This window comes from Syngnathus leptorhynchus, chromosome 4 (genome assembly GCF_054491065.1).
Source record: "Syngnathus leptorhynchus isolate UIUO chromosome 4, UIUO_Slep, whole genome shotgun sequence".
NCBI classification, from domain to species: domain Eukaryota; kingdom Metazoa; phylum Chordata; class Actinopteri; order Syngnathiformes; family Syngnathidae; genus Syngnathus; species Syngnathus leptorhynchus.
The window spans coordinates 862525-876493 of NC_141198.1; the positions used below are offsets into that span (position 1 = coordinate 862525).

Here is a 13969-nt window from a genome sequence, read left to right on the forward strand (position 1 = left end):
CCTCCGCTAGCTGATTGGACGGGCTTTATACCAATCATTTTGAGAGCACAAAGATCAGCAAAGAAAAAAAACACAAATATTTATTTATTTATTTATTTATTTGCTCATTATTTAAAATACTTATATTTAAAATACGTTAATTATAAATCCAATTTCCCAACCCACATTGATCATGAATGAATGAACATTTCAAACCAGTAACTTTTTTCTTTTACATTTGATGCTTAAATTTTAAATCCAAATGAACAACGGACGAAACGTCCATCCTTTTAAACCCATCACCCTTTTCAATTCGTCAAATTAGCAAAAAAAAAATTGAAAACATAATAAATAATACACAAGACGTAGTCCATGAAAATAGATTATATCTGTCAAATTAACTAAGTGTACATTTGACTGCACAAAACCAGACGCCTATTTGCCCTGACGCTAGAACTGGTTGATTTTTTTCTTCTTGGATTGCATACATTAGACAAGCATAGAGTTCATCCATGCGGTCAAAGTATGCCACTACGCCAAAATGATCTCAGTAGCTGCATTGAAGCATAGAGACGGGAGATGGCAGTACAGCAATTCATAAAACACAGATGGCCAGACTCCCAAACCTTCGCAGGAAGTTACGCAAGAAAAATAGCAAGTTACAATGGCGCCGCTAGATCTGGATAAATATGCGGAGATCGCAAAACAGTGCAAATACCTTCCAGAAAATGACCTAAAGGTAAACCCGGCATAATTTGAACACATTCGGCAAAAAGAAGTGTGCTTTTAATACTTTGCTTAAATTGTGGTTAAAATGTATTAATAATTAAGGCTAACTTAAGCTAGCTAGTAGCGTTTAGCACACTCGATACGTCTGTACGGCCAGGAAGTGAATGGAGCAAATGAAGATATGTCATTTATTAACAGATAAAATGATTAGACCCCGATGTATTGACTTGATGGTGGTGACTGCCATTTTGAGCTAGAAGACGGAACGTTTATCGTTACAATTGATGTGTGAACAGCAAAGCTGATGTGTTCATGGGACACAAGTGGTTATCAATGACGAGGAGACATGCACTGTCAGTGGCAAGTCAAATGACTAAAAGTCCATGTCAAGTAAAGCCATGGTTTTGCATTAAGGGCTATAGTGTGATGTACATTACACCAATATTCGCCCCGAATAACATAATACTCGGAATTTTAGATTTCTGTAACTGACGTGCTCATTAAAATTTCTTCCCATTCTCATTTAGTCAGACTGATGCAAAATGCTGCGGTGAACAAATGTTTCTCTACCATTATGCCTCTAATTATGCCTTTGCTATTGTATAGTATATGCCAGTATTAGATATTTATCATAGTGTCATGTGTTGACAGTGAAATCCTCTGAGTTAATAAAAAAACAAAAAAAGATTTTTGAAATGAAATCTAAATGTCACCGGTGTTGTGGGATATGCATCAAAACAGGCTTACAGTAAAGGGCTGTCACAATTATCTAGGAATTTCACACGCATTTAAAACCCATTCAACGGCAAATATATATTTTTATGTTTTTAAAGAATCCAGATTTTTAATCCCAGTTTTGTTTGTGTCCTTTACATTTTTCACGTGGAAGGGTAAAAGTATCCGAAAATGATTTCATTGAATGAGATTTAAAATGTGTTTTCATATCAAACCATCTCTGTCTAAAGGAATAATAATCCATCTTTTGAATAGCTTATCATCACAATTCCAGAAATCGATTTGGTAATAACTTAAACTGTCTCTGAAGTCTGTATATTCAATTTGTTTCACTTTTGATAATAAGATGCCCTTACGAGTAAGACTAGTGGTCGACTAATCACAGCAATTCATTTGAGTAGCATAGACGTTTATTTACACATATCTATTTGGCATTGTATGTTTTTCCTCAGTGGCCTAGTAGTAGAGTGTCCTCCCTGAGACTGGAAGGTTGTGGGTTCAAACCCCGGCTGGGTCATACCAAAGACTATAAAAATGGAACCCATTGCCTCCCTGCTTGGCACTCAGCAGTAAGGGTTGGAATTGGGGGGTTAGATCACCAAATGATTCCCGAGCGTGGCACCGCTGCTGCTCACTGCTCCCCTCTCCCCCAGGGGATGGATCAAAATCGCATGGGTTAAATGCAGAGGACAAATTTCACCACACCCAGATGTGTGTGTGACGATGATCATTGGGACTTTGGGGGACATGCGGGTAGTGGTAATGGTAATCCGGGTCATCTGTGATGTAAACTAAATCATTTTGGGTGATTATGATTGACATGGCTAACCTGGTAGCAACAGAGTCAAAAAGTCCGGCCGCATTTCACCTAAAATACCATGTAAATCTCCCTTTTATGTCAGCACGACAGTGACAAACGACCATCTAGAAAGAAAGCATGTTGTTGCTGATGACTATTATTATTATTATTATTATTTTCAGATATTGGGATAGCCGTGTCTGGAAGTGGCTACACTCAATATCCTGCTGTGATACGATAACATAATGTATCGTCAACTATGGATTATGGAAACATTAGTCAGCAAACTCCTGTTTAAAAGCAAAACACAGCTTTTGAATTCTGCATTTGACATTGAGCAGTAAGAGAAGTCACTCGCAACCATGCACAGAGTAGTGCATTTCATAATTCGGACATCATAGAACTCAAAGTAACACATCACATATTTGTCACAAGCGCTTAATAGTAACACTTAACAATAAAACCATTTGCTCACCTAGTTCGTTACAATTTACTGTACTAATTTACAGTGCTATTGATTTGAATGTGTAGATCAAATTATGCACATTTGCGAAGCAAGACAAAATGTTTTGAATAAAGGTTAAATAAAAACAAATGTAAAAACCAATACAAGTGTTTATTTTAGTTTTCTTTAGCACAAGACAGTTCCATAATTTCACTCACAATTTTCCATAGTATTAGTGGAACTCAGCATAGCATAGTTTTTGGTTTCATTTTAAAATGCACTAAATATTTACAGCAACAAAAAATAAAAAATTATGGCCTTAGTATTGTCTTTGTTTTCAGTTGATCCATCTTCATAAACCAGTTGGGAATACTGCTACAAAGTTTAAAACAAGTTGGGTGTAATATCATCATCGCAATTACTGTTGGTGATTACGCGACAAACAAAATAATTTGCTGCAGCCCTACGAATGCGTACATAACACTTTCGTAGATGCTTAAAGCCAACACAATGTCTGTCTGAACCCTTACCACCTGTACAGTACTTCTGTTTTTTCTCCTACGCAGCGATTATGTGACTATGTGTGTGATCTTCTGCTGGAGGAGTCTAACGTCCAACCTGTTTCTACTCCAGTAACAGTATGCGGGGACATACACGGACAGGTGAAATTTCCAGACACTAAAAGCTCGTGCAAATATGTAGTGCGTGTGTGCGCGCGCGTGTAGCTTGAAAATATATGTGGTATACAATATTTTATCTAATATTGCCCCCCCCCCCCCCCCCTGTGCCAGTTTTATGATCTTTGTGAACTCTTTCGAACTGGTGGCCAAGTTCCAGATACGAATTACATATTTATGGTTCGTATATATTTTATATAAATATAAAGATTTTTTGTCAAGGGTGTCACCATTGACTTGTTGATAATAAGATTCTCTGATCTTTAGGGAGACTTTGTTGACCGAGGATACTACAGTTTGGAGACTTTTACCTACTTGCTGGTGCTGAAAGCCAAATGGCCAGACCGCATCACACTTCTACGTGGAAATCACGAGAGCAGACAGATTACGCAAGTTTATGGATTTTATGGTGAGATGAGAGAAAAATATTTACCAGTTTTTAACCTGATGTGATAAATACAATATAATCATTTTGCCTTCTGAACAGTAATCACTTTAATATTTGTTTTTTCCACAGATGAGTGCCAGACCAAATATGGAAACGCTAATGCCTGGCGGTATTGCACCAAAGTGTTTGATATGTTAACAGTGGCAGCTGTAAGTATTAGATCAATATTATATAATACCTAGACTTGACTCTGATTGAAAGGGGAAGTCAGTCCAAAAATTCTCTTCGTAATAATGTTCTCTGCAACCCAACTAGTCAAAACACAGTGTTTTGATTAATGTTTTGTTTGTGGAATATGAATTAAACAGGCAAAAAATATCTGGTTTTTATTGATCATAGAGGGCAATGATTTTGCCACTTGCTGTCGACTGAAAATAATATCACAGTTCCCAGGTCTCACGTCACAATCAATTACTGCTCACCAGTCTTCTGAATTTGAGCCGTGATTGGGTGTCACCTGAGACCTGGCAACTGTGATTTCATTTTCAGTTGACAGCAAGTGGCAAAATGGCTGCCCCCTGAGATGGATAAAAACAGGGGAATTTTGCTGCTTAACTTGTATTCCACAAATGCAATATAATTAAAATGTTGTGTTGAGAATAGTGGAGCCACATACAACATGTTATTATTGTAAGGAAAATGTTGGCGTTGACTACTTTTGTTGGATTTCATCTTCACCTTAATCTTCTTCCGCTTATCCGGGGTCAGGTCGCGGGGGCAGCAGCTTTAGGAGGGACTCCCAGACCTCCCTCTCCCCAGCCACTTCCTCCAGCTCATCCCGGGGGATCCCAAGGCGTTCCCAGGCCAGCCGAGAGACGTAGTCTCTCCAGTGCGTCCTGGGTCGTCCCCGGGGTCTCCTACCGGTGGGACATGCCCGGAACACCTCCCCAGGGAGGCGTCCAGGAGGCATCCTGATGAGATGCCCGAGCCACCTCATCTGGCTCCTCTCAACGTGGAGGAGCAGCAGCTCTACTCCGAGTCTCTCCCGGATGACTGAGCTTCTCACCCTATCTCTAAGGGAGAGCCCGGACACCCTGCGGAGGAAACTCATTTCAGCCGCTTGTATCCTGGATCTCGTTCTTTCGGTCACGACCCATAGCTCGTGACCATAGGTAAGGGTAGGAGCGTAGATCGACCGGTAAATCGAAAGCTTTGCCATTTGGCTCAGCTCTCTCTTCACCACGACGGACCGGTGCAAAGTCCGCATTACTGCCGACGCTGCACCGATCCGCCTGTCGATCTCGCGCTCCATCCTGCCCTCACTCGTGAACAAGACCCCAAGATACTTGAACTCCTCCACTTGGGGCAGGATCTCATCCCCGATCCGGAGAGGGCATTCCACCCTTTTCCGACCGAGGACCATGGACTCGGATTTGGAGGTGCTGACCCTCATCCCGACCGCTTCACACTCGGCTGCGAACCGCTCCAGTGAGAGCTGGAGATCACGGACTGAAGAAGCCAACAGCACCACGTCATCTGCAAAAAGCAGTGACGCGATGCTGAGGTCCCCAAACCAGACCCCCTCAACGCCTCGGCTGCGCCTAGAAATTCTGTCCATAAAAATTATGAACAGAATCGGTGACAAAGGGCAGCCTTGGCGGAGTCCAACCCTCACCTGGAACGAATCCGACTTACTGCCAGAAATGCGGACCAAACTCTGGCATCGGTGATACAGGGACCGAACCGCCCTTATCAGTTGGCTCGGCACCCCGTACTCCCGAAGCACCCTCCAGAGAACCTCCCGAGGGACACGGTCAAACGCCTTCTCCAAGTCCACAAAACACATGTGGACTGGTTGGGCGAACTCCCATGCACCCTCGAGGATCCTGCCGAGGGTGTAGAGCTGGTCCACTGTTCCACGGCCAGGACGGAAGCCACACTGCTCCTCCTGAATCCGAGGTTCGACCTCCCGAAGGATCCTCCTCTCCAGCACCCCTGAATAGACCTGAGGAGTGTGATTCCCCTGTAATTTGAACACACCCTCCGGTCCCCCTTCTTAAAGAGGGGAACCACCACCCCAGTCTGCCAATCCAGAGGCACCGTCCCCGATGTCCACGCAATGCTGTAGAGGCGTGTCAGCCATGACAGCCCCACAACATCCAGAGCCTTTAAGAACTCCGGGCGGATCTCATCCACCCCCGGGGCCTTGCCACCGAGGAGTTTTTTAACTAGCTCAGTGACTTCGACCTCCGAGACTGGAGAGTCCGCCTCAGAGTCCTCAGGCCCTGCTTCCACAATGGAAGGTTCGAAGTATTCCCCCCACTGACTCACGACATCCCGAGTCGAGGTCAGCAGCACACCATCTTCAGTGTAAACAGTGTTGACCGTGCACTGCTTCCCCCTCCTGAGACCCCGGATGGTGGACCAGAATTTCCTCGAAGCCGTCCGGAAGTCATTCTAAATGGCCTCGCCAAACTCCTCCCACGCCCGAGTTTTTGCCTCAGCAACCGCCGAAGCCACGTTCCGCTTGGCCATCCGGTAACTGTCAGCTGCCCCTGGAGTCCCGCAAGCCAAAACGGCCCGATAGGACTCCTTCTTCAGCTTGACGGCCTCCCTTACAGCGGGTTCGGGGATTGCCGCCACGACAGGCACCAACAACCTTACGGCCACAGCTCCAGTCGGCTGCCTCAACAATGGAGGCGCGGAACATGGTCCACTCGGACTCAATGTCCCCCGCCTCCCTCGGGACATGGTAAAAGCTCTGCCGTAGGTGGGAGTTGAAGCTCTTCCTGACAGGGGATTCTGCCAGACGTTCCCAGCAGACCCTCACAGAGCGTTTGGGTCTGCCAGGTCGGACCGGCATCTTCCCCCACCATCGGAGCCAATCCACCACCAGGTGGTGGTAGGTTGGCTCCGATGGTGGAGCCATTCCGTGTCATTCCATGGAGAACAGTTGAATCAGTTAACAGCTCCGCCCCTCTCTTCACCCGAGCGTCCAAAACATGCGGCCGCAAATCCGATGACACGACTACAAGGTCGATCAACGAACTGTGGCCTAGGGTGTCCTGGTGCCAAGTGCACACATGGACACCCTTATGCTTGAACATGGTGTTCATTATAGAAAATCCGCGTCGAGCACAGAAGTCCAATAATAGAACACCGCTCGGGTTCAGATCGGGGGGCCGTTCCTCCCAATCACGCCTTTCCAGGTCTCACTGTCATTGCCCACGTGAGCATTGAAGTCACCCAGTAGAACGATGGAGTCCCCAGAAGGAGCGCTCTCCAGCACTTCCTCCAGGGACTCTAAGAAGGGTGGGTACTCTGAGCTGCCGTTCGGTGCATAGACACAAACAACAGTCAGGACCCGTCCCCCCACCCGAAGGCGGAGGGAGGCTACCCTCTCGCTCACCGGGGTGAACCGGGGGGCAATAAGTATGCCAACACCTGCTCGACGCCTCTCACCGTGGGCAACTCCAGAGTGGAAGAGAGTCCAGCCCCTCTCGAGAGGGCTTGTAACAGAGCCCAAACTATGTGTGGAGGCAAGTCAGACTATGTCTAGTCGGAACCTTTCTGCCTCACACACCAGCTCGGGCTCCTTTCCAGCCAGAGAGGTGACATTCCATGTCCCTAGAGCCTGCCTCTGCAGCCGGGGATCGGACCGCCAAGGTCCCCGCCTTTGGCCGCCGCCCAGCTCACTATGCACCCGACCCCTTTGGCCCCTCCTATAGGTGGTGAGCCCATTGGAAGGGGGACCCACGTTTTCTTTTCGGGCTATGCCCGACCGGACCCCATGAGCAAAGGCCCCTCCACCAGGCGCTCGCCTTCGAGCCCCACCTCCAGGCCTGGCTCCAGAGAGGGGCCCCGGTGACCCGAGTCCGGGCGAGGGAAAACGACATCCAAATATTTTATTCATCATAAGGGGTCTTCTGAGCCGTGCTTTGTCTGGCCCCTCACCTTTTGTTGGATTTAATGGTCATTAAATATGTGTAGTCCATTCAAAACTTCCCTTTTCACAATAGTTGTCTGTCAGTTCCAGATTTTAGCGCTCATGTAAACTGGGTCCACAGGTGGAGAATTGTGTGGAGTTTAAAAGATTTTCCTGTATGTATTTGAATTTTCTCTGTTACACGACTATATTTTACAAATCACAAACCAGACTAGTCCCTATCATTTGCAAATAACAGCAATTTACTGTACAGTCAAACCTCGGTTTTCAAACGTCCCAGTTCTCGAACAAATCGGAGTTCGAATGAAAGATTTGAGATTTTTATGCTTCCGATGTCGAACAAAAATTCGGAGGTCAAAACTCGCGAGATGAGCCTAGAGGACCTGAGAAAACCCGACTGTGTGGCCCGGATGCCAAGTGACTCAGTTCGTTGTTATTGTATTTTCGTTACTTTGAGGATTGCGCACTGAGGTCCACTTAAATTTTGGAAAGTACATCAGGACTTTAAAAATATTTTCTAAATTTCAGCGACTGCTCTGTCAATAATCCGACCAGCGCGGTGCAGTTGCGCGGTCGGCGGTGCACTACGGTTGCGCATTCGGCGGTGCGCTGCAGTTTCGCAATCGGACAAAAATGCACAAATGAAAAAAATGCTTTAAAAAAGTTGGGGTTTTTTCGTCTTGGAACGGATTCAATTTGTTTCCATTATTTTTAATGGAAATTCAGAATTCGAACAAATCACTTCTCAAACCGCCTTCTGGAACAAATTGTGGTCGAAAACTGAGGTTTGACTGTATTTGTTTTGAGTTGATTCCATGTTCATTATGGAGGACGTGGGCTTCTTACTGCCCAGTAAAGAGATCAATTGGAATTAATGAATTCAGTTTCAAAACTTGGTGCGAAAAGCAGGAAGGTCTCAAACATTTTGGCATTGGTTAAACAGGTTTATAAGAACCAGACAATATTGTTCTTAATATATCATGAAGACATGAGCAAAAACGGTTTTATAGGCTTCCCTTAATTAAAATTACATTTTCATCACTTTCCAGACTGACAAAAAGCCCGGCAACTTGTCAAGCTAAAGTACTTTGTAGCTTACACCTCCTTAGTAAGAGCTACACAGTTGTGTTTAAACTATCGCTGCATTCAATATGTTTTTTTTCCTACTTTTCCTCTTTTTGATAGCTAATGGATGAACAGATCCTGTGTGTGCACGGAGGCCTCTCTCCTGACATTAAAACCTTAGACCAAATTCGGACCATTGAGCGGAACCAGGAAATCCCTCATAAAGGAGCCTTTTGTGATTTGGTTTGGTCTGACCCTGAAGATGTAGACACTTGGGCAATCAGCCCTAGAGGAGCAGGTTGGCTCTTTGGTGCAAAAGTCACGAATGAGGTAGGTTGCATCAAACATTGACTGATATTTCCAGGGAAGTTAATGTTCATGTCTACTGACTGGATATACTGTATTAGTATGGAGGGGACATTTCTCCTCACTAAATTGGGTTATTCTTAGTTTGTCTCCCAGGTGTTTAATTTTTGCAAATTCCAAACTTGAAATATAATACTGCATAACTTTTATGATTTAATTAAAATAGAAGAAATCTGTTGGGGGATTCAAACAATAGCTGTGTGTAGCATAAGCTTGCATCAGTATCCATAACCTGAAACTACAAGTCTCAATTCTTCTAAAATATGAAAGCATAAACAAAAACAGAATCCAAAGATTTCCCTATTCTCATTCAATAAATTGAATACCAAAGATAACTTTTTTTTGCAAACATCTCTGCATTTTAAATTTGATGCTTGCAACATCTCCCGAAAAAGCTGGAACAGAGGCATGTTTACCACTGTGTTGCATCACCTTTCTTTTTAACAACACTCAATAAGCATTTGGGAACTGAAGACAGTAAATGTTGAGGATTTGATGGTGCAAGTCTTTCCCATTCCCATGCTCAACAGTTCGGGGGTCTCTCTTGTTGTATTTTGAGCTTCATAATATGCAGAACATTGTCAATGGGAGACTGTTCTGGAGTATTGACAGACCAGTCCAGTACTGCTTAACTACAGTGCCAAGGTGTTTGTTTTTACAGACGCAAAATATGGCTTGCTTGGCATTACTGAATTACACAAGCATGCCCCTGAAAGACATGTTGCTGCTACAAAACCTCTATGTACCGTATTTAGTTTTTACAGAAGCAAAATATGGCTTGTTTGGCATTACTGAATTATACAAGGATGCCCCTGAAAGACATGCTGCTGCTACAAAACCTCTATGTCCCGTATTTTTCGGACTAAAAGTCGCTCCGGAATATAGGTCGCATTAGCCATAAAATGCACAATAACGTGAAAAAAAACATATATAAGTCTCTCCGAAGTATAGGTCGCATTTTGGAGGAAATTTATTCGACAAAATCCAACACCAAGAACAGACATGAACGAGCAACAACAGGCTAAACGATAGGTATGCGAATGTGACATAAACACAAACGAAGAGCTGAAAACGGGCCTGACGTAACAGTCAGTTATTCTAATAACTATTACATAAATAACATGTTCATAAAACCATCTGTGTGACTCCAATTCATTAAATCCATTGATCGTCCTTTATGTAGACAATGCCGCATATGCGCCGCTGACGTTGGATTCGTAAATTGCATTTCTAATTATTCCACAGACCCATATAACGATATATAAAGTATATTTCAAATAACTATTATATTACAACAATATTATCAAACCATCTGTGTCACTCCAAATCCATCGATCAAATTCCTTGTTCTTTGTCAACAACGCCGCGCGTGCGCTGCGGAGATCTAGTATATAACTATATTGTCGCGTTAACAAAGTACCAGGAAAGACGTGGGTTTGGTAAACGGCTCTTTATTTAACAAAACAAGAGTTCAACGAGCCAACAACCACTGAACATCTAGCCACGGAGGTGAAAGAAAGCTCCGTAGAGTATGACCAGGCGTGCGTAAAAGCCATGTCCGAGCCCGATCCACCGTCCCCGGACAGCCACCCGGCCGAGCGCCGGCCCCCGACCTCCATCCACGGAGGTGAAAGAGAGCTCCCGTCGAGAAGAACCGGGCGTGCGTAAAAGCCATAATAGTTTTTCAAACCTTCTGTGTCACTCCAAATCATTAAATCCTTCAAACTCTTCGTCCTCCGTGTCACTTACAACAAAGCCGCTAATGGTGCCGGTAGTACGTGGGGCCCTTTGTCATCTTCGTCATCCCGTGATCGAATCCTTTGCCTTTTATGTAAACAACCGCTGCGCAGCACGGGTGACGTCATTTGGCGTTCAAATGACAGTAATCCCTTGCTACATCACGGTTCATTTATCGCGGTTTCACTACATCGCGGATTTTTGAAATTTGAAAATTTGTGAAAAAAATCTCATATAAGTTACTCCTGAGTATAAGTCCCCCCAACCAAACTATGACAAAAACCGCGATTTATAGTCCGAAAATTACGGTATATACTAGATCTGTGGAATAACAACAAGGCTGACTTCAGGGCGACGAGACTCAATACAATTCAGACGTCGACCTTTTGGCCACGTGGTGTAGGGACAACAACCTCCAGCTCAACGTACCTATCGTTGAACGTCAGCAAGACCAAGGAGATTGTTGTTGACTTCCGGAAGGGTCACGCCCAACACCTGCCACTGACCATCGACGGTGCTGTGGTGGAGAGAGTGAGCAGCACCAGATTCCTGGGGGTGCACATCAGTGATGACCTCTCCTGGACCACCAACACTGCATCACTGACGAAGAAAGCTCAGCGCCGCCTGTACTTTTTGCGGAAACTCAGGCGAGCAGGTGCTCCACCAGCCATCATGACCACATTCTACCGTGGCACCATTGAGAACGTCCTCTCCAGTTTTATCGCTGTGTGAGGTGGTAGCAGCACTGAATACAACATGAAAGCCCTGCAGCGCATAGTGAACACGGCCGGTAGGATTATCTGTGCTTCACTCCCCTCCCTGAAGGACATTTACACCTCCCGTCTCACCCGCAAGGCAACCACGATTGTGTGTGATGTGAGTCACCCCGCTCACGCTTTGTTTGATCTGCTGCCCTCTGGGAAGAGGTACAGAAGCCTGCGCTCCCGCACCACCAGACTCACCAACAGCTTCATACTCCAGGCTGTTAGGATCCTGAACTCTCTCCCCCCCTCCACCCTCGGTTGCATAACTTGTTTATTTATTTGTTTATTTATCTTTTTTTTTAAATTATTTATTCATCGCGCTTATTTATTCATTACAATCATATATGTATTGTATGTATTGTGTTTTATGTCTTGTCACCGTGGGACAGTGAGAAACGTTATTTTGATCTCTTTGTATGTCTTGCCATGTGGAGATATTGACAATAAATCTGACTTTGACTTTGATATAGGACGATCGATGGATTTAATGAATTGGAGTGACACAGATGGTTTTATAAATGTGTTATTTATGTAATAATTATTAGAATAATTCTGAATGTTACGTCAGGCCCGTTCTCAGCTCTTCGTTTGTGTTATGTCACGTTAGCATACCTATCGTTTAGCCTGTTGCTCGTTCATGTCTGTTCTTGGTGTTGGATTTTGTCTCATAAATTTCCCCCAAAATGCGACCTATGCTCCGGAGCGACTTTTATATGTTTTTTGTTTTGTTTTGCAAATGCATATCGCAGACATGCAATAATTAGTTTATGGAATTTTAGACTTTCATCTGAACTTGACAAGTTAGATGCTAACTTGAATGTGCATCGCCATTCAACAATTGAATATTACAAAGGTTAATTCCAAATAATTAGCAAGGAATACATTGCAAGATTGCGTATTTTTCAGCATGAAAAAAATATTTCATTAGATCGTCAAAATGTCATTTCTTTAGGTACATGTTAAATATCCCAATATTCAACAACCGTATTGTATGTTTTTAAAACAGCAGCACTAGCAGCTTTTAAATTATTGGGATTTTAGCCAGAGAGTTGTTCTTGTCTGATAATGTGTTCTTTTCACTCCCTAAAATTTCTTCATTTCTGTCTCTTGCCCAAACCCTGCAGTTTGTCCACATCAACAGTCTAAAGCTGATTTGCCGGGCACACCAACTGGTCCATGAGGGTTACAAGTTTATGTTTGATGAGAAGCTGGTCACGGTGTGGTCGGCTCCCAACTACTGCTATCGTTGTGGCAACATAGCCTCCATTATGGTCTTCAAAGATGCTAACACAAGAGAGCCAAAGCTCTTCAGAGCAGTGCCTGATTCTGAAAGGGTCATTCCACCTCGGACAACAACACCTTATTTCCTGTAAGATGATGAAATCCAAAACATTATTTGTTGTTCTTGTTTTATTTTCAGTGCAAAGACACCAAGGAAAGTGGCAACAGCACTTGTGAGTCTGTACGACTTTTGTAGTGTAAATTTAAAAGCATTTACAGTGCCAACTATTGTTTTTTCTCCTGTACATTTAAAGCCATGTATCTGCAGCTTGAATCTTAAGCCCTTAACCTCAACCTGAATGTTTGCAAAAAGCTACCAAAACATGTTCTCAATATAGGTCTGTTCTACACATTTTACACGATCCATTCCATTTAAAAAGATTTTGCCTTATGGATAGAAATTGTTTCTCTGTTAATATTTATCGGAGTCCTTCTGTAACCTAATTCTCAATGTTTTCATCTCTCTTGCTCTCTCTATCCCATTCTCTATCTGAATTGACAAATAACATGATCTCTGACTGCTTAAACAGCATAACCGTAGTATTGTTTTGTTCAGACAAGTTGCAAGGTCTTACCTTAGTAGCTTTTTAAAGTAAAGTTTTTTAGTAACTGCTTAAACAGCAGTTTGGACTGATGATATTTCTGTAATGAGAAAAACATCAACCAACTATGGAAAAATGTACATTCACATGGAAGTTAAATATTGCTGCATGAGCTGCTGTTTTAATATAATGGATTGATTTTGTTTTCTAATGAAGCAGTGATACTCTAAACTGCCTCACAGATTGGTAACTCCTTTCAGATGTTCAGTTCTCATTTGGGGCTTAAATCACAGATATTTCACAGCTAAGAGAATTTGCTTGCAGAAGTCCACTGACTGTTGTAAAATGTTCAAATTTCCAGATCTCTGTTTTACTTCACAATAAAAAATTACTGGTCTGAACTAAGTCCTGTTGTAGTGATTTGTACGTGACAATTTTACAATGGTATTCCTGCCTTTGCTGCGTTCGGTCGTTTGCAGCGCGTTTGCTTCTGTCAGCCACCATACAATCAGCATT

The 13969-nt window shown here is 43.5% G+C and overlaps 1 protein-coding gene across 1 annotated transcript; it reads left to right on the forward strand.

The window, feature by feature from the left end:
* Positions 1 to 557: 557 nt before the first annotated feature.
* On the forward strand, positions 558 to 13858 carry ppp6c (protein phosphatase 6, catalytic subunit). The gene is made up of 7 exons (XM_085908964.1): positions 558 to 718; positions 3254 to 3349; positions 3479 to 3544; positions 3632 to 3773; positions 3882 to 3961; positions 8884 to 9093; positions 12755 to 13858. Exons 1-7 carry the CDS (start codon positions 644 to 646, stop codon positions 13001 to 13003), a joined length of 918 nt encoding a protein of 305 aa, XP_085765090.1. The 5' UTR covers positions 558 to 643; the 3' UTR covers positions 13004 to 13858.
* The last annotated feature ends 111 nt before the right edge of the window (positions 13859 to 13969 follow it).

Coding starts and splice junctions, on each gene's coding strand:
- ppp6c (XM_085908964.1), top strand. CDS start 644: ATGGCGCCGCTAGATCTGGATAAATATGCGGAGATCGCAAAACAGTGC. Junction 3,350..3,478: donor GCGGGGACATACACGGACAG/GTGAAATTTCCA, acceptor CCCCTGTGCCAG/TTTTATGATCTTTGTGAACT. Junction 3,545..3,631: donor ATACGAATTACATATTTATG/GTTCGTATATAT, acceptor TCTGATCTTTAG/GGAGACTTTGTTGACCGAGG.